At 47.8% G+C, this 23,612-nt stretch overlaps 1 protein-coding gene across 2 annotated transcripts in view; it reads left to right on the forward strand.

Moving 5' to 3' along the window:
• The window catches only part of Kcnn3 (potassium calcium-activated channel subfamily N member 3), a 154,970-nt gene that overhangs the window by 125,486 nt on the left and 5,872 nt on the right, over positions 1–23,612 (forward strand). For both annotated transcript variants that reach the window (XM_031374530.1, XM_031374531.1), the window contains 4 exons: positions 2,548–2,689; positions 9,431–9,541; positions 18,880–19,007; positions 20,244–20,313. In XM_031374530.1, coding sequence (XP_031230390.1) covers positions 2,548–2,689; positions 9,431–9,541; positions 18,880–19,007; positions 20,244–20,313 — 451 coding nt within the window. The remainder of the gene's footprint in view (positions 1–2,547; positions 2,690–9,430; positions 9,542–18,879; positions 19,008–20,243; positions 20,314–23,612) is intronic.

Genomic DNA, 23,612 nt, shown 5'->3' on the forward strand with positions numbered 1-23,612 from the left:
TGAACTCATGACCTTCCGAAGAGCAGTCGGTGCTCTTCCCCACTGAGCCATCTCACCAGCCCGAGAGCCTGTTTTAAAACAGGCGATTAAAACTATCTTTAACTGTCCCCAGAAGTTCTAGGTTCCCAGACCCCTATACAGGCAGCAATGAAAGACACTGCCACCTCTTCATTTGGAACTGGCCTTGAGGGCAGTAGGCAGTGGCGGCCATCTTGTTCCCAGTTCCGCACTCTGCAGTCTTGGCTTCCTTGCTGCTGTGCCTCATCTTCAAGCATCCTGCTCACGTTTCCTCTACCAGGGAGCCCAGAATTGCCTCCAAATGCCAAATACAAGCACCGACCCTCCAGCCTCTTCTGAGCACTGGTCTCCCAAGCCATGTGTCTACTGCAGAAGCCCAGGTGGCCGCCTTCCATGGACATTTTCTCTCTGGGTCATGTGCCAGGCACTTCCGTTTCTCTGTTGTCCGGTGGAGCAGCAGAAGTCATGGGCTCAGCGTCTCTGTGCTTCTAGCTGCTTACCTGTCAGGATTTGAAAGGGTGCTGTAAGAACTAGTGTTTATTTTCAGAGCGGCGCCATACAGCAGGTGCTCAGCAGATGTAATCCTTTGTACTGCCTTGGTGTTCCTCAACTAGATGCCTCTCTGTGACTAGCAGCTTTTCTGCTTCCTTCAGGGGCATCTCCAGATACGCTTGTGCTTGCAGATACCCCTGCACATCTCACTGGGAAGATGGGGATGAGGAAGCAGTGCTGGGTGATCACTCATGGGGTACCAGTCTCCGTGCATGGAGATTGCAGCTCAGTATAGCTAGGGCTCAGCCTTTACCAGCCCCTGAAATCTGTATGCTGTGTATGTTAGTTAACAAGTGTCAGTCTCCTTGGTTACAACACTCCCAGAGAGCTGCCCCCTCTACTCAAACAGGCTGGCTTGATCTCCCTGCCCCTGGCTCTGTTCCCCACTGTTTATCAGTAGGATTGTACTGTGTGCCACTCGTGCTGGTCCAGTAAAATGACCCCTTGAGAGGGGGCCTTCCTTTCTTGCCATCCCCCACTCCCCTGCATGCTGAGTTTGAGCTCCAAAGCCTGCCTGGAGAACCGCAGCCTTGCTCCCACCTCAGTTCACAGTGCTACTGTCACAGAGCACCACAGACTGGGCGACTTACGAAGATGAAAAGGCTGGTTCCCCTGGTTTTGGAGACTAAGATGCCTTTTATCGAGGCATTATCGAAAGGCCAATAAGTTTAGTGTCTGGGAAGGCACCTGGTTGACATCCTCCAGTGGGAAGGAAGCTATGTCCTCATATCTAGAAGGCACAAGAGCAAAGCTAGCAGACTGATACACAAAAACTCTTTGAAGTCAGGTGAAGGGGCACAGTAATCCCGTCACCTGTGAGATGGAGAAAGTCAGAAGTTCAAGGCTAACCTGAACTACATAGTGCATAAGATTCTGTCTTTAAAAAAAAAAAAGGAAACATAAATAAGTAATATAATATAATGTTCCCAGTTCATTCATGAGACTTCATCTCTAAATGGCCATCTCCCATCATCTTGGGGACGTCTGCTTTTGAGGAGGGAATACATTTGAACAACAGCAGACACCTTCAAGCTGAGTGTGGCAGTTCTTGCCTTTGATTCCAGCACTCAAGGAGGCAGAGGCAGGAGGATCTCTGTGAATGTGTGATCAGCCTGATCTCCATAACAAATTCCAGGCCAGTCAGAGCTACATAGTGAGATCCGTTCCAGAAAAAAGGAGGCACCTGCCAGTGTCTGTCCTTCAGAGCCCTCTGCAAATGTCTGTATATCCTCTGAGCAGAGCCCCAGGGCCAAGTTCTCCCAAGGAAAAGAAAGGAAGGAAATGCAGATGAAATGGCTCCCAGGCAGAGGAAATGACATGACATTTCTAGCTGTGTCTTGCCACAAATATTTGTCTGGGTCAGAAGGAGGCTGAGCCTTTGTGAACATGACAGAGCCCCCTGCCTGTGGAGTTAGCTTGAAGAGAGAACCAAGCCACAGTGGCTTCCCTCTACACACACAGGAGATACCAGTCTTGGGACCCATCACTGTCTTAAAGTCATTGTGTTCAGTGTTTGTGTGTGTTTGTGTGTGTGTGTGTGTGTGTGTGTGAGTGGGGGGGGAGATGGAGAGAGAAAGAAAGAGAGAGAGAGAGTGCACAAGAGAGAGGGGTTGGGGGAGAACTCCTGTCCAGGAGCCTGTGGTTTCAGTTTAATCATATAGAGGGTCAATTTAGAAGGAAAATTAGAATATTATTCATGCATGATCTCAGCTGAAGCTGTCCTACCAACAGTAAGAGGAAGTCTACAACACATTGCAGATCGTGACAAAACATTTTTGCCTTTGAGACTGAGTGGCTGCAGGCAGGCAGACCTGGATGGAGTCTGATCAGCACCTTCGGGAGCCTAAAGAGAGCTGTCTCACTGTCACCGCTGTGTCTTCCTCAGTACTTCACCCTACCCCACCCTAGACTGTCTTCCACAGCCTCTGCTCCCAGGAATAGGGGTTTCACAGACTAACTCCTGTCTTCCCTCGGCAGGTACCATGACCAGCAGGACGTAACTAGTAACTTTCTGGGTGCCATGTGGCTCATCTCCATCACGTTCCTTTCCATTGGCTATGGGGACATGGTGCCCCACACATACTGTGGGAAAGGTGTCTGTCTTCTCACCGGCATCATGGTGAGTACCACCTCAGCCCATGGCCCTGCCCTCAGGGGCCATGCAAGAGCACAGAGGGGCCTTCTTGGGGAGGGGGAGGGGTGCTGGTCACTAGGCACTCATGCCTCTCCCCTGCAAGTCAAGAGGCAAGTGTGAGCTGTGGAAATCTAATTTCCAAAGCCCATTCCCAAGTGAGTTGGAGTTGGCTGCCGCTCTGACCCTCTGCTCATCACCAGGGAACATAAGGCTTATAATCTGCCATGCTCCTTTCTGTGTCCTGGATTCCATAGACCTTGGTACCAGTTCTAGTCAGGTTTAGCTGGAGCTTAGAAGTAGAACACTGAGCCAGCCTGAAGGGCCCTGGGTCCTGAATGGGCTTGGCTGCTGGCTTGAATTCTGGTTTGTCCACACGGCTCTGAGCCAACTCTTGGTTTTCCCAGGCTTTGTCTTCCATACTTGCACATTGGATCCCTGGCTCTGAGTGACAAATGCTTTCCAGCATGGGCATCTGATAAGACCAACAGGTCTCTAGGCACCCAGCACCAAGGTCTACTTTTTCCCACCCTCAGCCAAATGCCTCAGGCTCCATGGGGGCTCTAGGACACACATGTTCCTGCCTTTCACTGGGCTGTGTGTGGCATGTGGGAGGCAAGTTAGACACAGGGCCAGACTTTTCACTAGCCCCTCACTGTGGCCCCTGGGCCAGTCACTCAGATGTCACCAGTGGAGCCTACAATCTCTGGGAAAAGTATAGCTAGACACCTGACTGGCCTCCTCATTGGCTTGTGGGCCCCAAGAAATAACTGATGTGAACATTTTGGGTAAACAGTGAGAATTGTATTTGGGCTAGCCCCACTTTTGAAGCAATTGGGATTGGGGGATGCTTTAGGGGTAGGATAGGGAGTGTCCACTACGTGGAGTCTTAAAATTGATGCCAGACTTCCTTCTTTCAGCCTAGGGAGACCCTCTTCTTAGAAGAGAAAAATCCCCAAAGAGAGGGGCACACAGCTTGGCAGGGTGGGGAGTAGGGTGGACATTGAAGCTGATAATGGGGTGACAGCATGGATAGGATGTTTGAAACCTGGTTCTAGGTCTCCATGGGTTGACCCTAAGACCTCTCAGTGCTGTCTTGCTCTGCACCCCACCTACTTGCTGTGAAGCCCCACCACCACTTTTAGGGCCCCATTCTCACTGCTCCCAGGAATCAGGACAGCCTTCCTGTGAGGCAGTGACCTGTGTCTGCAGAAGGAAAGGTTCCAGCTGACCTCCATCAAGGGAAGGGAGACAGGAGCCCGACGGCTCCTAGGAGCAGAGGAGACCCCAGGGTGGAGGCTGGCTGACCACAGCCTTCTGTTCTTTCCAACACCCAAGCAGAACTGGCCCATGTGAGCAAGCAGCCTTGAAACAGCCGGTAGTGACAGAGGCATAGTGCCAGGCTGGGATAAATCATGGTAAGTGTAAGGCTTTAGAACAAACACCTCCCATCGTTCAGTAGGAGTCTGTCTGGCACCACGCCGACAGTCACCAGGAAACCAGGCAGAATCTTCCTACCAGAAAGGAGTTAAATGCCACCTGAAGGCTGTAGCTTTCCTTCTGAGACTCCTGGAGTGAGCTTCGGCCCCACCCTAGTTCTCAGGCTGGGTACTAGGAGCCTTGCTGCCAAGAGGCACAAGAGCCTCTGTTATTTTTAAATACCAGCCATTCTCCCTCTCAGCATGGAGCTGTGCCCCATCCAAGAAGCTGCCTGGGCCCACTGTTTCCCTGGCTCCCCTGTTTCACATCTCCTGCCTTCGGCTCTAAAGCATCGGTAAAAGGACAGGAGGCCCCTGGCCTGAGACACTGCTTCTCCGTAGGCGGTGGTCTGCCTTGGCCTCCCCCAGCACTCTCTGGCTGCCTGGGCCCACGGTGTTGCTTGTGGTTTGTGGTGAGATTCAAGTGGGAAGAGCAAGCAGGCAAGACCCCACACTGCCCTCCTGCATTAAAATTCCAACACAGGCTTTTCCTGGGAGCCCTTGCAGAAAGCCTGGCTCCAGGAATATAAGCCTTTCCCCACAAAGGCTCCAGCACGAATGGTCCCTTTGTTCATTGTCAATGTCTTCACCCATATTAAATGCCACTCATTCTGGAAGCCTGGTGGCTTCTTTTTCTTTTTTTTTTTTCTTTTTCCTATTCAACACGACTCTCCAGCTGAGTCATTCCTTTCTAGGGGCTCACATTGCTAAGGCCACCACCCCCCACCATGATGTATATCTCCTGATTATTATTCCAAAGGCCTTGACTAAAGGTAGGGCTTCCTGTTTGGTTACCATGGACACCACCGAGGCCAAGGCAAGGGCTGCACAGGAAGGGAAAGGAAGGATTTTGTGTGCCTGCTGCAAATGGCCTTAATCATTGTTTTCCTTTGGCAATCCAGCAACTGCATAATTATCCACCATTAGGCAGGGCATATAGCTGTCTGGACAACTTGACATTGTTGGCTTAGGCCTGGAGCACTTGAGAGTTCACTCATTAACACAAATCTACCTTGAGCTCCATTACCTTCCCATGAAGAATTTTCCAGGATACTTTACAATGTAGTTACTATTCACCACCCAGAAGGAAAACGAAGCTTTTGGCTTAGCTTCTGTGGATGTCTGGGAGAGCCTCGGGGCTCCCAGAGACTTTCTGGTGGTAACTTCATGTCAGTGGCTCTAAGTCCCAGCTCTGGATGCACTCTGCCACCCTCGTGCGGGTTGCAGACAAACAGGCCTTGTAGTGGAACAGTGAGCTTTCCCCAGCAGTGTCTCAAGAGAGATGTCTCTTGAGCTGATGAAGAAGAGGTGACACAAACCGAGTGACATTGGGGGCAAGCGGCACAGATGATCTCAGGAAGACATCTGCTTAGTGTCCTGCTCCATGCAGCTCTCCTTAAACGCCTTGGTTTCAAAGCTGCTGATGGTATTTTTGGCTGTCCCACAGAATCTATTGCGGCCCTGAGTCGACCGTAACTGTTCCTGGCTGCCCTCTTCCCTCTGTCACGTTCATTTATGTCTTGTCTCCTTTTATGCTTCTTTAGTTAAGAGCACTTCATACTTTTTTCCCTTGGGATACTTGTTTTTCCAACATCTAAGATTTTCCAGCTGGACATCTTTCTTGGAAACAGGAACTGGGAGGCCCGGTGTGGAGTGGTTGGGGTCCAGATTTTTGTTTGTTTTTTGTTTTTGTTTTTTTTTTGTTTTTTCGAGACAGGGTTTCTCTGTGTAGCCTTGGCTGTCCTGGAACTCACTCTGTAGACCAGGCTGGCCTCGAGCTCAGAGATCCACCTGCCTCTGCCTCCCAAGTGCTGGGATTAAAGGCTTGCGCCACCACCGCCCAGCTGGGGTCCAGATTTGAGCCCAAACCCGCTGATGACTTAGACATGTTGACCCCTCTAGACACCCCTTCTCTGGTCAGTCTGTATCCTCTGCTTACCTGTGTCCCTTGGGCAGTCTGAGCTTGTTGGAGGCAGGTCCTGCCCCACTCTGTGCGAAGAGGACTTGAGGGGAATGAACTGGAGGATTCCCATCAATGTCAGGGGAGTCAGGTCTTAGCATCTGAAGTCAAGAGGCCGAGTCCCAGATTGGCTCCCCATTCCAACCCCACAGAAGTCACTCCAGCAGCTGCCATCTTCCCTATCCCATCCCACCCTCTCCTCAATGCCCCTCTGTCCCCCTCTGTCCACCGGCCACCACCACGGAGCTTCCACACCAGGACAGCATGAACTCACACGCTGCCCTGGAGCTGGTTCCCGAGAGTTCGTGTATTAGAACGAGCTGCAGAACAGCTGAATCTCACTAACACGCCCAGGTGGCTAATACAGCCCTGGGGTCACTCTTGGAAGCAAGACATTTCCAAGGGAACACAGAGTGGCGAACACCAAACCCATCAGGATAGACAGGCTGGCCATTGGGAAGGGAGCCTCATGGCACTTCCTGGGTGTCCTCTAAAGACCTCAGACTGATCATTCACCTTGGGTCCTGGCTCTTCATTCTTCCTTCTCACGTGCACTGTTATTTGGTTGGTTGGGGTTCTTTTGTCTTGTTTTGTTTGTTTTTTGGATTTGTTTGTTTGTTTTTTCTTATCCCTGGCTTTCTCCTTCTCTTTCCTGATTAGTGCTGATTAGAATATGGCCAAGTTGTTTCTGTCTCATTCTCCATCTCCCCCACCCCATCCCTCTCCCACCTTCTCAGTCATCCTGGAGAGGACCAGCAGCCTGGGGTATAAACTCCTCACACCGTTTTCTGGGGGTTGTTGATGCTTGATACCACATTTACAAAGTTGCCTCTTAATACACATTAATAACTCTGGCATCTTCGTCTGTGATCTCCCTACTTACATCCAGTCAATGAATTATCTAAAAGAAAGCAAAGAAGGCAGGCTGGCAAGGCTAAAGGCATACTGCCAAGCCTGATACCCTGAGTTCAATCCTCAGGACCCATAGGTATGAGGAGAGAACTGGCTTCCTCTCTGTTCTTCTCTGACCTCCACATTTGCACCTGTATACATACACACGCACACAGATAATTAAATTTACTAAATTTCTCATTAAGATTATGCATATCCACTGAAGTGGGAATGGTATGAAGAAGGTAGCATCCTTGGAGGAGTATCTATGAGGGAATGTTTATATTTTTAGGTTGAACAGCAACAAGGCTCTGGGATTTAGTCTACTTTCTTGCCTCCATACTGTGCCCCCCAACCAAAGTATCTTTCTCATGTAAGATGAGCATTTCCTTAGTTAAGCACTGCCCTTCCCATTGCAGTCCACTGTAGTCATATAGTCGGCCAGCTAGGCTCTGGGCCAGGGCTGGAGGTGCAGGGCTGCTGTCTAGACCCCAGCAATTGGGGCATGACCAATTGTTTTGATGATGTTCCCAAGATCCATATAGCAAAAGGGGGACTTGCTTTTCAGATGTCACACCCTGGCTTTCCAGGGTGATTTAAGTAGAATTATTTCTGGACCCAGGAGAGCCTGGGGAGAACCCTCTCCCTCTGATGTTCCATTTTTAATGCTAGGACACATCCTTCTTTTTGGATGTTCCATACAAAGGAGATAGATGGTGCTGGCTTTGCTGGGGGGAGGTATCCTCCCTCCAGGACAGTTTCTTTTAAGCTATTTTTGCTTTTGACAGACTGGCTAAATTGATTACAGCTATAGACTGAGCTGTCCAATTGCCCATATCCTCTAAAAATTGGGCACCAAGTCTCCAGCAAGTCCCAAATGCCAAGAAAATGCAGCTATCCCCAAATGGACAGGAGAAATGAGGCCAGAAAAGAAAAGTTCACAGACTGGGCTCTGTGCTTGGATTAGGTGGCTGAATGGGCAGAGCATCACTTCGCTGTGTTAATGGGATACATGTGGAAAGCTAGGAGAAGGCAGTGCCACTTTTCACACCTGTATCTCACACAGGATGGCCTTCATCAGAGGGAAGAGGAGCAGGTGTGAAATACATTTGTCCCAAGTTGGCTATAGATTGTAACATCTCTGAGAAATGTTCTCCTCATTTCTCACACATAGTATAAAACCTATGAAGCCAAAAGTATTGCTGGTAGCTTCCTTCATCCCGGCATCTCAAACTGCTAGTCTGGGCTCCATGCTTGGCTTTGAGGCATGGGGCCTCACTGCTGGAATTCCTAAGTCGTCTACCTCTCTCCATAGGAGGTGGTCAGGATGGCACCATGCTCAGAGAGAGAGAGCCCCTGGTCTGTGGGGAGAAGCCAGAGATGGCTTCCATGGGCCACCAGAGAACCAGGTGAAGGGATTCTGTCTCCCTCCCTCAGGACTTGCAGGCCACCAAGCAGCACTGAGGAGAGTGTTTCTAAACATAGGGACCTTGTGCTCCTTGCTCCGACAGTAGGGTGGATAGCTAAAGGACTGGGACAGAAAGGCAGTCTCGCTATTCTGTGGCTCAGCTCAGGCAGGCTGCTTTTTTGCTCCTCCTCTCTGCGTTCTCCTGTGGGAGTTGGGAGATGGGAGTTACCTGAGCAGCCTGAGAACATCGTTCTGGAAAGGGTGAGAGTGTTCTGCTGGGTCAGTTAAATCCTGGCCGTAGGCAGAAGTGTTGTCCCCTTTAAAATGCACATGAGGCTCCTTCTGAAAGCTGATCCCTGTGCTGAGTCACAGCCTAGAACCTCAAGAAGAAAGACCCACACATGGGGCAGGCGCTGTAGTCAGTGCCCATTCATGTATTCCCTCTGGGAGGCTACATTCATCTTTGGGGAAAAGGCATTGGCTCTGCATTTGGCTATTCCCAGGACTCTCTCAAACGCCAGGTGTGGCCTACACACTGCAGTCTGTACAAGGGCCCCACCCCCACCCCCCAGGCCTGTGGATGTGAGCTTGGGATGAATGAGACAGAGCAGACAGGGCCCCCATGTGCTGGACTGTCTGTCACCTGCCACACGGCAAGGGGCCTGATTGCCCAAGGGTTTACTCCCCCTTCCCCGAAGGCTCATTCTAGCCACATAGCACTGAGGACTTGAAGAATCAACTCCCACAGGTCAGCCAGGGTCACAAGGCAAGAAGCATTGCAGAGACCGGGTCTTTGGTGAGGCTATCAGAGTACAAGCAGGTTTTGACAGGCTTTATGGCACGTTTTGACTAATCAGAGACTCCAAGTCTTATACGATTCCCAATCGTATAATGTTGGAATGCCAACATTGAGCCTGGGGCGCACTAAGTCTTATGTTTTACCTCCTAACTGTGTGTTTTCTCTCCTGGGACCCTCTGACATCCTCTGGCAGGGTGCAGGCTGTACTGCCCTTGTGGTAGCTGTGGTTGCCCGAAAGCTCGAACTCACCAAAGCAGAGAAGCATGTGCACAACTTCATGATGGACACTCAGCTCACCAAACGGGTAAGCCGCCTCATGCCCATGCCTTCATGCAGGTCCACAGCTGAAGTGGGAGCTGGTCAGACAGTGGGTATGGCTTAGCAATGCTCTTTTGAGGTTAGGAGCGCCCCAGCTCAGGCACACAACCCCTACTCAGTGCACAAATCCCAGCAAACCAGGTGAGCCCACCATTAAGTCACCACATGCTTTGAGCAACCAAATAATTTTCCTGATAATTAGATCAATAGCACACAATGATAGAAGCTGTCCTAACTCCCTGCCTGATGGGGTCAAGTCAACCACAAAGTTGGTCACAACCGTGAAGTCAACCACATAGTATTTTTGACTATGCTCAGATATTTTCACAATTCTCATTAAGGCCAGCAGAGAGCCTTACAATTATACTGGAGATGTACCTAAATCCAATCCCTTTAAAAAGTCATTTAAAGAGATTTTTCCAGTAGAGCCTACATTCCTGAGTATTGTCGCTCATCAAAATGTCATCATCCGTTTTCCCCTTTTGGGCTGTCTGGATAATGGCTCTCACTCGCATCCTTATGAGCTCAGCTTAGGAAGAGGATAAACTGGAAAGTGCAGGGATGGGGTGATTAGCTGCTGTTCAGATCACCCTGCTGAATTGTCAGAGAAAAGGAAGCTCATTTAAGCCAGGCACAGTGATCCCAGAATGCAAAAGGCGAAGGCAGGAGGATTGCCACAAGTATGAAGCCAGCCTGGGCCATCTAGCAACCCCTGTCTTAGAAACAAAATAAAAAAGCAAGCAGGAATTAATAAGGCTCCTTTAGAACAGAAAAGAACAAGGCTTCCAGGACAACAATAAACCCAACAAACTAGGTAGGAGCTATTTCTTTAGGGACACATTTCAAGCAAGACGCTTGAAACGAATGGAAGCCTGAAGGAAGGTCAGGTGTACGACCTTGTGGGCGGCTGCTCTTCTCTAGAGGCAGAAGAACCAGGACCCTGGGCGCTACACAGGAGTTGATCCCCAGGGAATCGCTTCAAGGTGACATGAATCTACCAGCAACCCCACAGTCTTAGTTGGGCATTTGAGTACTAGAGAAACTCTTCTGTGATTAACGTTTCAAAGCCATAAAAAATGTGTTAGAAATAGAGACAGGCGGGACGACAGAACAAAAAGAGAGCGGGAAGGAGCAGGCGGGCCCTCGGGGAAGCCAGCACAGAGTATGCTGTTGCCAAGGCCTCTCAGCTCCTCAGCAGAATTATTTATGGCGTTTGATTGTTGGGTCTTTGATTGGGGGTTTCTTTAAAGAGCTGCCACAGATATGAAAAGGGAACCTGTACAAGCAAATCTTGACACATCATTGGCATACAGACCACAAGGAGCATCGTGGCCCAGAGCCACCAGCCAGAAAAAAGAAAACATGGAGCTCCAGAATGACAGTATGTGACACTGTCACCCTGCAGCAACCATACCAAATGCTACGAAGACATCCTCAGCCTCTTCTCCAAGCGTGCCACAGCCAGGCTCAGCACCGAGGGGAAGGCTGGGGTATGGGTGGTCTAAAACGCGAGTGTCATCCCGAGTCAACTCAGCTCACTGCTTTGAAACCCCACAGGCAAGGGGAGAGGGGTTTTTGTCTCCTAGATCTCTGAGGCTGTTTGCCAAGAACAGAAACAGTAACATTCCCTGTTTGCTCGGGTAGCTTTTTAAAGCCAAGAGTATACTTTGTATTTTCTTTCTATTCCTTTGTCCTATCCCTTTTTCACCCAGTAAATCAGACACTAGAGGAAAATAAAACCCAGGAAAGCCGGCTCTCTCATGGGCCAGGAAAATAGGCACATTTTTTCCCCTGCACTATAATTGTAGAAGGAGATGAGGTTGTGGTTGCTAATTTCAATCTTTCAAAAATAATTCACTAAAATCCTCTTCGAGGCCACTTACTTTTGGAGGAATAGGGCTGAAAATCAAATCCTCAGATATTTATTGCTCGTCCGTGAGTGCGAGGTGCCTACTTAATTCAATAACATCTCACTTTTCTCAGAACACTCAAATCTGCTGAAATGCCCCTGTAATATCTTATATCTTTTTCTCAGAGAAATAAACACAGAAGGGATGATTCTCACAGAGGGAGATGGAAAGCTGGCATGACAGAGATGTTTTAAAGGTCCTCCTGGGTATCCTTGTCTGAACTGAAGCTGGCCCAAACCTCTGACCACTGGAGGAGCCTAGAGGGTCCCTGACCTAACCTTTGCCCTTTCCAAACAGCCTGTGTGTCCACTTAGAATGACTCACAGGTCAAAGAGATGTAAGGCTCAGGTCTGTTCCCAAGACTCCAGTGAATTCTCAGAGCAAGGTCCAGTGTGGAAGGAGCTGCTGTGGTCTGTTGCCATTCGGTAGTGGACGGTTAGTGGCTTCCCCCATAAAAGCAGCTCCTTACAAGCATATACGTTATTAATCCCTTGAATATCTAAGCAGAAAGAAAACATGAACTGTGAATCATACAAATGGGAGTCATTCTGATGTTGATTCATCGGCCTATCTAGCTTCCACCCAGCCCTTCCAGGTAGCACCCATCCGTTGGCATGTGTTTACTCGTGGAGAATGGAGAAGCCTGGTAGCATGGAAGATGGACTAACTTCTGACTTTCCCAAACCCCGTCCGTGGCATATCTCCTTTCACCTGAATAACTTGTCAACCTTGGTGGCAATGTCACTTCTGTACTTAGTGGGATCACAGCTTCCCACACTGACTTCACAGTCACTGCCACTGTTAATCTATAATTATAACTTATTGCCAGCCCTGGACTACTCAATAATGTCTAAGGAAGTGACACATAGCAACACCGGGAGATGACCCACGTATCCCACCGACTCCCCACTCAGACCTGTGGTAGGCTCTCCAATCAATTTGATAAGTCTGTGCTGCTGGCTGAGGTGGCCCTCCCTCTCCTTGCAGAAAGGTTCCTTGACCCTATGATCTCATCAAACTACATTTCCCGGGAAATCATTGCATAAAGCCAAACCCAGCAGCCCTGAACTACTTCCGGCTCCTGACTCTCCAGGGCTGCGTACAGATGTCACTGTCCCTTCACTGTCCAGGCCCAAAGACAGTGCCAGTTCAGGCTAGTCTATTCCTTGCATCTCTCAGGGCCCCGTCCCTCACTTAGCTGTTTACCCGTGATGATCTCTCCAAGGCTCCCCTTACCCCATCCCTAAAGCACTCTCTTCCTGGTTTTTCTTGCCATAAGACCTAATTATCTTGCATCCGCTCTTGGTCTTCCCAATCACCCTGCACTTTGCTTCATCTTTCATCCCCTTAGAGCTGATTTCACCCTGAACTTATCACTAACACACTCAAAAAAAAAAAAAAAAAAAAAAAAAAAAAAAAAAAAAAAAAACCCTCAGGCAGCCCTAGAACCTATTGAAAAATCCTAAATAAAACCTGAACTCTGAGAAAATGTCAAAGGCTTGGGGAAAAATGGTTCCAGCAGGCTTATTCAAAGACTTACTCTTAGCAGGGGTGTTTTATAGGGGACATAATGGCAGTGGCCGTTATGCAGACATGGAAGGCTGGCTAAGGACCTCTAGGTGGATGGCCCATGGCTGGCATGGCTCATGAGTAGGTCCCCAGAAGAAGCATTTCATTAGGTAGTCAAGCATGCCACTACTAGAAATGCTAATTCTCCCAGAAGAGGATTGCAAATGACATTTCCACAAAGGCTGTGACCCAGAGAGACTGGGCACAATGTCCCCCACCTCCCCCCGCAACAATAGAAACGCAGGGTGCTGGAGCAGGAAAGATCCTGGGGATGAGCTGGTCCAAACCAGATATGAATACTCAGGGCCAGAGATGGGGAGGGAGTGGATCCCCAACATGTGCAGCTAGTTTGTGCCTGTGGAGCATCTGGTTTGTCCACAGGAAGCAGCAGCACTCAAGCCAATACCCAAGGAGAGCCACTATCCTTGAGCTTTGCATGGTGGTTAAGGTCCCAGGCCTGAGAGATGAAAGAGCCAGCTTGACTCTCATAACCTAATGTCACATTAATAGCACTGTGAGTAACCTGCCATTCATCACCAAGTTGCTATGGGTAGAGCTCAAACTCCAATACCGAACCACAGAATAAATCTCCTCTCTGCTTCTCTCCCCATTCCAAAGTCCTGACAAAAATGTTGATGAAGCCCCTTCCAGGTGAGGCAGTGACTGTGGATTATGATGGAGGAAAGAAGAGAGGAGGCAAAGCAGGGTCATGAGAGAGAGAGTCTCAGAAAGTCATCACTGGAGGAAGAGTGGCTGTCAGGAGGGAAGGGAGCAATGCTGTTTATAATGGACACCTTCAATCAAGCTCTGGAGACAGGCTGCCTTGCAGTCTCCCACTGTGATGGTCCTCACCTATGGATATGGTCCTCATCTCTGCTAGTCTGAGTCCACCTATGAGATGGTAACTCATGGCTGCCAGGCTGCTCTGGGCTCCTCCTTTGCCCCCTCCAACCAAGAAGGACACTCACTGCTCCCTTGGCAGAGAGGTGGCCAGAGCAGCCTGTAACATGGGATGCTGCGGTCAAGAATGCAGAGAATAGACATGTGTCCTCTTGCTTATTTTCTTCTCTCGGGGGCTAGCTAGGGTCATGAGAAGAAGCTGACACATATTGGAAAAGTGCTATCAATAACGGGACAGTAGGTCTACGAGATGACTCAGTGGGAATATGCTCTTCCCACCAAGCCTATTGACCTAAGTGTGATCTCGGGGACCCACATAGTAAAAGAAAAGAATTGACTCTTGAAAGTTGTCCTCTAACCTCTACCCATACACTGGGATGCATATACCACCCCACAGTAAACAGATAAATGTCATGAGAAATATATATATATATATTTTTAAAGCAACACTAATGTAACTGTGCCTTGAAACACACCATGAGCAGGCTCTATGCTGAGCATTCTACCTGTGCTCTCATCTAACCAACACAGAAGCCTGTCTCCAAGATGAATGACACTTGCAAGACCCTAGCCCTTGGTCTGCTTTAATTCTTTTTGAAGCACTTAGTATCTGATATTATGGTTTTTAACTGCATATGTCCTCACCCAAAGATTATAGATTCCATGACAGTGACAATGCTGTCAGTTCACCAGGAGTGGTTGCGTGCACTGTAATCCCAAGGATTTTGAGTTTGAAGTCAGTCTGGGCTAATAGTGAGTTGAAGGTTGGTCTACTGAGTGAGACCTAGCTTTTTGTTTTTAAAAAGAACGCTATTGATTTGTTGACCTTTATCCTCTCCCTTTCTAGAACAGTGTCCGGCTCATCACAGGGACTCGTTAATATTTGTTAACTCTCCTTCAAGTGAATAGAGAAAGTGAGTCTCAGAGAGCTCAGCCATAGATCCACAGTGGAGCGAGCAACCCACCCACTTACCACATTTATCTGGAGGTTAACACACAAGATAATGCAGACATTAGTGCTCTGCAAAGCCTGGCACAGAAGTTAACTCATAGTTATTTGGGAGATTTTCATCAGACATGTTTCTTCCCTAGTTCCCTAATGTGCAGAGTCTGTCCTGCCTAGCCAAGAAAGGTAGTGTGCTTGTTTAATCCCAGCACTCAGAAGGCAGAGGCAGGTGGATCTCTGTGAGTTTGAGGTCAACCTAGTTTGCATAGCAAGTTCCAGGACTTCCATGATTGTGTGGCAAGACTCTGTCTCAAAACAAAACAGTCCCATAGTATATAGTATATAGTATATGGTATACGGTATATGGTATATGGTATATGGTATCTTGCATCTGTCATCTGGTATCTGGTATATGGCATGTGGTATACAGTATATGGTATAAAATATATGGCATATGGTATATAGTATATAGTACATGACATATGGTATATAGTATATGGTGTATGGTATATGGTATATGGTATATGGTACATGGTACATGGTATATGGTATCTGGTATCTGGCATCTGGTATATGGCATGTGGTATATAGTATATGATATAAAATATATGGTATATAGTATATAGTACATGACACATGGTATATAGTATATGGTATATAGCATATAAAACTTAATCAGAGTGAAAAGAGCAATGTGGGCACTAGAGAGTTTATAGACTCAGTGAACACAATCAGCCTGTGTGCTTATGTGTCTGGAGAGCTAACCATTCACACATAAAAGATCCCACCCAGCCATCTTCAGTGGCACCTCAACCCAACCAATCATAGGCAACCTTGAATAGTCCTTGCCAGTTCGCTGCTTCCCTCTCAAGCCCTGAGCCTCCCCACACTGCATCCTGGGAACATCTTTTAGGTGTGGTACCTTTGTTCATCACGAGAGCTCAGAAGGTACCTAAACCTTTATCAGGGAAGGGTGTCTCATACTGTGGAGGCTGAGCTGCCCAAGAGGGGCTGAAATGGTGCTGTATTCTCAACCATGCTCAGAGTCAGGCGCCAGGTGAGATGGAGGGAGACTCAGGAGAGCCAAGTGCAGTTAAAAGTCTATTGCTTTTTCTGTTGCAGATATCCATCTACTTAGCTTTGTGCCAGGCCATTTGCTAGCAATTAATTTCAGTCAGTGCAATGGCTTGCCATTACCATTACTTTCCCAAATGCTCAGGGGCCTCCCTCTCAAACCCATAAAGCTGATGTGATTCTTCTCTGCCACCTGGCCAAACCATGACTTCAGGATCTTTCATTAAGGCTGGAGTTGAAGGCAAGACTTGAAGTCTGTTCTGTCATGTTGCTGAATGAGAGCCAGATACCTAAAAAAAAAAAAAAAAGAAAGAAAGAAAGACAGACAGACAAAAACCAAACCAATGTCCTTCTCAACTCCTTGATTCTGGGAAAGAGGAAATGGTTCTGTTTGAATTCAGATGTGATCCAGTCCTGTCTTCCTTCAGACCATGTGGGAATTGTTTGTATCTCTTGGACCTGACTCTTGCTTAGACTTAGCCATTATCTCTCTGTATGAGTCTGGTCTTTCATCCCATCTCTGAAACTGTTTTCTTCTATTTTAAGTGGGGATAAAAATAACCAATATCTGTCTGATACTTTAAAATTTATATAGTACTCAGATCCATACTGACTGTTTACCATTGGCAAGCTGATGGTTTGAGGTTATGTAAAACCAAGGTGGTGTTAGCCCTACATGATAGTTTACGAGGATGTCAGCCAGACCTGGATGGGGGATCCTTGCTAAAAACCATCTGTTCCCTCCACACATCAGCAATGCCTCACAAATGTGTATGTCTGTGTGTAAGCCCAAGCATATTCATATGTGTATGTTTGTATGTGTACCCAAGCATGTGTGTGCATGTATGTGTGTACCTGACCATGCACACATGCATATGTATACTTGTGTGTGCCTGAATATGTGTCCATGTATGTATCTGTGTGTATGTGCATGGGAGTATATGTGTGTATATGCATGTGTGCATGCCTAAGCATGTGTACCTGAATGTTTGTGCCTGAGTGTGTGCACATGTGTGTGTCTGAGCATGTATGTGTGTGTGCATGTGTGTGTGTGCCTGAGCATGTGTGTATAGTATGTGTCCATACATATGTGAGAGTAGGTGTGTGTTTGTATATGTGTGTGTGTGTGTGTGTGAGTGTGTGTGTATGTGTGTATGTATGTTAGCCTAAAATGTCTTCCCTTCATGTTATAGACAATTAAACATTTGCTTCTAAACTGCTTAATGATGCATGCAGTCTATAGGCTTTCTCATTTCAAATGTTTGTTAGCAAGACACAGAGACCATTCATTGTCAAAGGTTTGTCAGTTTTGCTCTTCTGTGGCACTATCCACATACCTAAGAAGAGACTGAATAACTAGGGCCCTATCCATCCTTGAAACAACTTGGACGGACTTTTTCCCTTCCTACTTGTCTTTAAGGCTTTCCTTGGAGGCCGAGCATCTGCAGAAACTGAAGAGATCCTATACCAAATTGCCCACCCCTTTAAGGGACAACAGCAGCATCTTCTCTGCTGAGAGAAAGCTCTCCCTTCCCCACCACCTATTTAGCCAACCAGATCCAAGGCCCAGAGCCCATCATCTGTTTGCCTTGCCTTGGTAGCCAGACACTGGCTACCTCCAGCCTCGTCTTACTATCCACCTGCTCCCCGTCAAACAAGAAAGTGGCAGAGTGGCCAATGTAACCATTTAAAACCATTTCACAGTAGATTTTTTTTCCTGAGCAACAACGAAAAAATAATATTTATGTCACTTAGACATTTTTGAAAAGACTTAGATGTTCTTTTAAAACATCACATCGATGCCAATGAAGAATACAGCCCAGCTTTAGTAATAGATTTTGACATACATACAAGTTATCAGCCTGTGAAGCAATGTTTCCGAGGCCTTCCCACATGCCTCAGCATGTTAGCAACGCCCCATCTGTTGGTGTCAGTCTCAGAAGCTGGTCTGTAGTCTCTCATTTTATTAAAATCCTATCTGGCAAGTCACCTGCTCTCTTCTAGGCTGGTCTCCTCACTTCCATGCCCCGGGCCTGTGGTCCTGTGCCAGTGTGCATAGCTGACAGAAATGGAGACCGGTAATCAGAAATACATTTAGCTTGTGCTTAGTAAGGAGTGTTTTCTCTTGTTCTTGCTAGTAATTGCTGAAGATGTCTGTGTTTGGATTAAAACTTTGTCCCCTGCCATCTGGATGCCATTGATACGTCTCAGCTCAGTCATGAGCTGGATGATATCAGTGGTTTCCATGTCAACAGATGACAGAGTTGTATATGGAGCTGTGTGACTACAGTGCCTGGGGAAGCCAGCCCCGGGAAGGAGGCAGCTGTGCTGTCGCACCTAAGCATCCTCCCTGATTTTCAGACACCACTGAGATGATTTCAGTTTTGTGCCAATTACATTTACATGTGAAATAGCAACGCATAATCTTTGGCCAGTTAGGGAAGGAGCAGTGGCCTTGTTGGGACCTGCCATTGCAGTTTGTGAGAAGGATGTTGTCTCAAAAACACCTTTTAAAATCTCCACTTGCTAGGAAGCCTGCTACTCTCAAGTAAAGTATGGTACCCTGATTAGGAGGGCATTGATGGCATGTATTTATTGATCCAAACTGTACCCCAGACTTCAAGGACTTGCTAAGCAGCCTGCCTAAATATAGCATCAGCAACGGCAGCTGAGAGGCAGCAATGAAACCATTAAGAAGGAGGAAAAATGCCTCTTTGCTCTAAGCTCCAGTCTAGGCCTCAGATACAAGATTAATAAACAATGTGTTTTAATCATCTTTTCTAAGAGTTTCCTGATCTTGATTAAGAAAGTATGTCTCTGAAGATCCATCTTCTCAGGCTGTAAATGGTAGCCACACATGCAAGAAAAAACATATTGTGTGAACCTAGGAATGAACCTGACAGCCGCTTGTTACCTTTTCCTCAGATCAAGAATGCTGCTGCCAACGTCCTCCGGGAAACATGGCTAATCTATAAACACACAAAGCTACTAAAGAAGATTGACCATGCCAAAGTCAGGAAACACCAGAGGAAGTTCCTCCAAGCTATCCACCAGTGAGTATCAGAGATCCAGAGCAGTGTACCGTTTGGTCAAACTGAACACAGGATGCCACAGCTCCACTGCGGCTTCTCAAACCAGGGAGACATAGGAGAAATTTACTCAGCTCTACTCGAAAAGCACCCAGTCCAGGCTAGCCTTTGACTCACTGTGAGGCAGTGGGCAGGCTGCCATGGGAAGTAGAGATCAGAGCAAGGACCTAAAGGCATTCATGCTACCAGATGCACATGCACACACATATGCACGGACACACATGGACACACACACAGAATATGTATACACATATGTACAGGACACATGGACACACATACAGAGGCAGAGACATACATGGATACACACACAGAAAGACACACATACACACAATTACACACAGACACAGACACATGCACAAGCGTACATGAATACACACACACACATGCATGAACACATATGGTCACAAAAAGAGACACAGACTCATGCACAGGCACATGCACACACAGACACACACACACACAGATGCAAAGACAAACACACACAGAGACATACACAGAAACACATATTTAAAGATACAGACACATATATACCTGCATACACACATATACATGTTCATAGAAACAAACACATGCATACAGACCCACATGCCTTCACACATGTGCATGTACACACACACATACATACTATCACTAGTTCCTTTTGTGATAGAGGAATGCGATTTTTTAAGTATAGTACAGAGCTGGGTATGGTGGTTCATAATTGTAATCCTCAAACGCAAGAGGCTGAAGCAAGAGCATCTCTGTGAGTTGAAAGCCATCCTGGGCTACAAATTCAGATTGAGGTCAGGTGAGACCCTGCCCATCCCCAAATAAATACATAAGCAAATAAATAAATAGGGCAGAGAAACAAAGGAAACACTGTTGCTTTGACTCAAAGGTTTGAGGAACCTGGACAGTCAGGGAGCAGACACTGGAGGAGAAGGACCATCCCAAACAAAGGCAGGGGAGCAGACATTGGAGGAGAGGGACCATCCCAAACAAAGGCAGGGGAGCAGGAGAGTGACTTGAGACTAGCCAGGGCACTGTGATGAGGGAAGCGTGCATGGAGGTAAGAGTTTGCTTTCTTGGGCTCCTGACAAGTCTAATTCTGCCAGCTACCCCTGTGTTCACGGCCCTGATGCTAAGTTCCAAGCTCAGGTATGATGAAGGGCTGACGCTGTAGCGTGAACTTGAACTGCCTGTTCCAACTCTTCCCCACAGACTGAGGGGTGTCAAGATGGAACAAAGGAAGCTGAGTGACCAAGCCAACACGCTGGTGGACCTTTCCAAGGTGAGTGGCATCCCAGGGCGGACCTGGCCCACATTCACAGAGCACAGTGTAGGACCAAGATAAAGGCAGAGCCCGCTTTGGTTAAATGTCTAGGTTTGTGGGTTTTAGCATTTGTAGTCTACCAGCACTCCTGTCTTTTAACACGTAGCATTTGTTTCTTAAGTTAAATAGCTCAGGCTAGTCTTCGTTCATAACTAATTAGCTAACCAGTTCTTGTTGGTGTTTTATTAGCTGTGCATCAAGGGGCTTTTAAAGACGAGCAGAAGTTACACAAGGAAGTTCCTTAGAGAGTGTCAAATGGGACAAGGGCCATGCAGATGACTTGCGTTATACTTGACACGGTTCTTGCAATTTGTTGGTATATTAGAGAACTCATTTCCCTGTGTCTTCTAATCCTTACAGCTCCGGATTTCCTGACCTCAAATAGATGGTGGTAGTGATGTGTGTGTGTGTGTGTGTGTGTGTGTGTGTGTGTGTATCATAATAAGCAGACAGCTGACAGTGAACATAGAGTTCCTGAGAGCCTAAGGTCTTAAGGCCCAGTATGACATCATCATTCAGTGTTTCTTGCCTTTACTGCCATCACCATCATAAACAGAAATCTCTTCTTGAAAATCAGCACTGTGGGCAGAACTAAGCGTGGGCAGTCTGAACAGGAGGGCTCCCTGCCCCCTACTACCTTCTGATAGAAATTATATTGCAAATGCATAGCCCAGGGCTGGGCTGGCAGAACATTCCAGCAGATGTCAATTGTAATTGAACCTTATTCCCTGGGAAAGCAAAGGAAGCCCCCTCAGGCCAATTAGGCCCCCTTTGAAAAGAGCCTGCAAGCAGAAATTACTGGTTGCTGGGCCATGTGCAGGCTCCTCATTCAATAGAGGGATCAAGGCCAAGAAAGAACCTCCCATGCCTGTGAGGACCTCAGTCACAGCTGGGGAGACGCCCACAGACACATGCGCCATTGGAAGGAGCATTCAGGTGGAGTGTGGGGTTTCCCAGAGCCCAGTGTGAGAGTGGATAAATGGACCCCTGGAGTCTCGGGCACGTTGCTTAATACACTGGAGTTCCAGTATCAAAATCTGCTGGAAGTACTCCCCATATGTTAGAATCACTTGTTCCCAGGAGATAAGGGGGTGTCAGGAGACACTTCGGCACCACCTCCTCTCTCCTGCTCAAGGGCTGTTGCCCATCCCAACCCCACCCTTAACCCCCACCCCCACCCCTCAGGTCACCTTGAGGTGTAGTTGACTTTCATTTGTTCTTAATTCTAAATTCTTGAGAGAGGCGGTTTGATTGGTCAGTTTCAGTCACGTGTTGGCCTTTAGGCAAATCAGCTATGATTAGGAAGAAGGAAACAGCTAGGACTGACTCTGTGAACCTCAGCAGTGGCTCAATGAGATGCCCCAAGCAATGTTCCCCATCTCACCCCTCACCGACAGGACACACTGTGGCTGATGCTCCTCCAGCAATATCAGGTTAATCTAGGTTTGAGTTCATCTTCTGGCAGGGCTACCCACAGTCTCTCATTGATGGGGTGAAAGAGATGGCTTGGTAGACTTGGAACAGTCGCTGAGAGAGAGAGGATCTGAATTCGAATGCCTAACACCCACACTGAGAGCCAGGAGGAGCTGCATGTGCCTTTAGGATTGGTGGGCAGAAAAAAAGGAAGTTTGATGGCCAGCGAGTTTGAACCAGCAAGTTGCTAGTTCAGTGAGAGGCCCTGCTTCAAAGGAATAAGGCAGAGAATAATAGAGAAAGAGACTCCATATCCTCTGAGCTTTTGCGTGCTTGTACCTATGAACTGGCCTCCACAGATTCACATGCACGCAGCACAGACACACACACACACACACACACACACACACACACAGAGAGAGAGACAGAGAAACACTCTCCTGCATTGGGCTGGGAAATACAGCCATATATCACTGAGGATGAAGTCTGTGGGAAGAAAGAGTGTGTAGAGCCACTGTAAAGAACATGCATGACACCGGAGGAGGAGGCAGTCCCTGATATCCATCTACCTAGTGTTTCCCTCCCATGAGACCAGCCGGGATTCCAGAGGTAGTCACGTGCTTCTTGTTGATCCCCACTCCCTTAGCATCCTGTTAGCAGCACTGCCAAGGGAAAGACCCCATCACGGTGCCACGCTTGCTCCTTTTCCCTTCATGCTTCGCCTCCCGACTCCCTACCCCCCACCTCTGCTCTTTGCTCCTCTCTAGGTTAAGACTGTGCCACTCCATTGCATTTTCTGTATCAAACAGGCCTCATGTCATGTCATGTCATATCATGTCAAGTATGCTGTCAGAGCTGGGAGGGCTTGGACCCCTCACCCAATTCCTTCAGTTTCTTCAACTGGGATATAAAAACAATTCCCACCGTCTGAAGCTTGGGTGGTCAGAAAAGAACTGTAAACCTGCTTTGTGAGCTGTAAAGGTGTAAAAAAATGGCAGTTCTGATTATGAACACAGATAAGGAACCAGTACCCAAAGGAACAAGATGATCATCACCCAGTTACACACTGGAGTTCATCAGGGTGCCCTTGTGATCCAGCATGGGACCTGTGGTTCATCCATTCAGGAGGGACCATGCCCTGTGAGGAGTCACTTGAACCCCCAACCCCCTACCAGATTACTCTTTCCCTGGGAGGGCAGAGCTGATGAGAGAGGAGCTATCTTCAGACCTGCTCCTCCAAAATTCCAACTGCAGGGGGCTCTCCTGCAATTTCACCCATGGCCCTTCTGCTCCTCTGCTGTTGCCTTGTGTTCGGCTCCCCTCCCCCCTTAGCCTCTGTTTCTCTCTCATCCTGTTTCCTGCTCCTCTGATCACTGTGGTTTCCACATCCTCCTAGAGCAGTGGATCTCAACCTTTCTAATGCTGTGACCCCTAAATACAGTTCCCCATGTTGCGGTGACCCCTCCAACCACAAAATGATTTCATCACAACCTCAGAACTGTAATTTTGCTACTGTTATGAATCGTAATGTAAATATCTAATATGCAGGATATCTAATATGCCATCGCCAAAGGGGTCTTGACCCATAGGTTGAGAACTGTGGTCCTAGAGAAATGCCAGGTGAAATGAGATTAGGGTATTTCACACACACACACACACACACACACACACACACACACCACACACCACACCGTGACACCACACAGGGGCACAGGCATCAGAACCCCTTTTCCTTTCTCTGGGTGTGAGAGTCATAAATCTTATGCCCAAATGAAAGCCAGTATTCTCAGTGCTGGCTGATTGGCTGCTGTATATAGTCTAGGCTTCTGCGACCATCACAGGGA

Source organism: Mastomys coucha, unplaced genomic scaffold (assembly GCF_008632895.1).
Source record: "Mastomys coucha isolate ucsf_1 unplaced genomic scaffold, UCSF_Mcou_1 pScaffold16, whole genome shotgun sequence".
Classification (NCBI taxonomy): domain Eukaryota; kingdom Metazoa; phylum Chordata; class Mammalia; order Rodentia; family Muridae; genus Mastomys; species Mastomys coucha.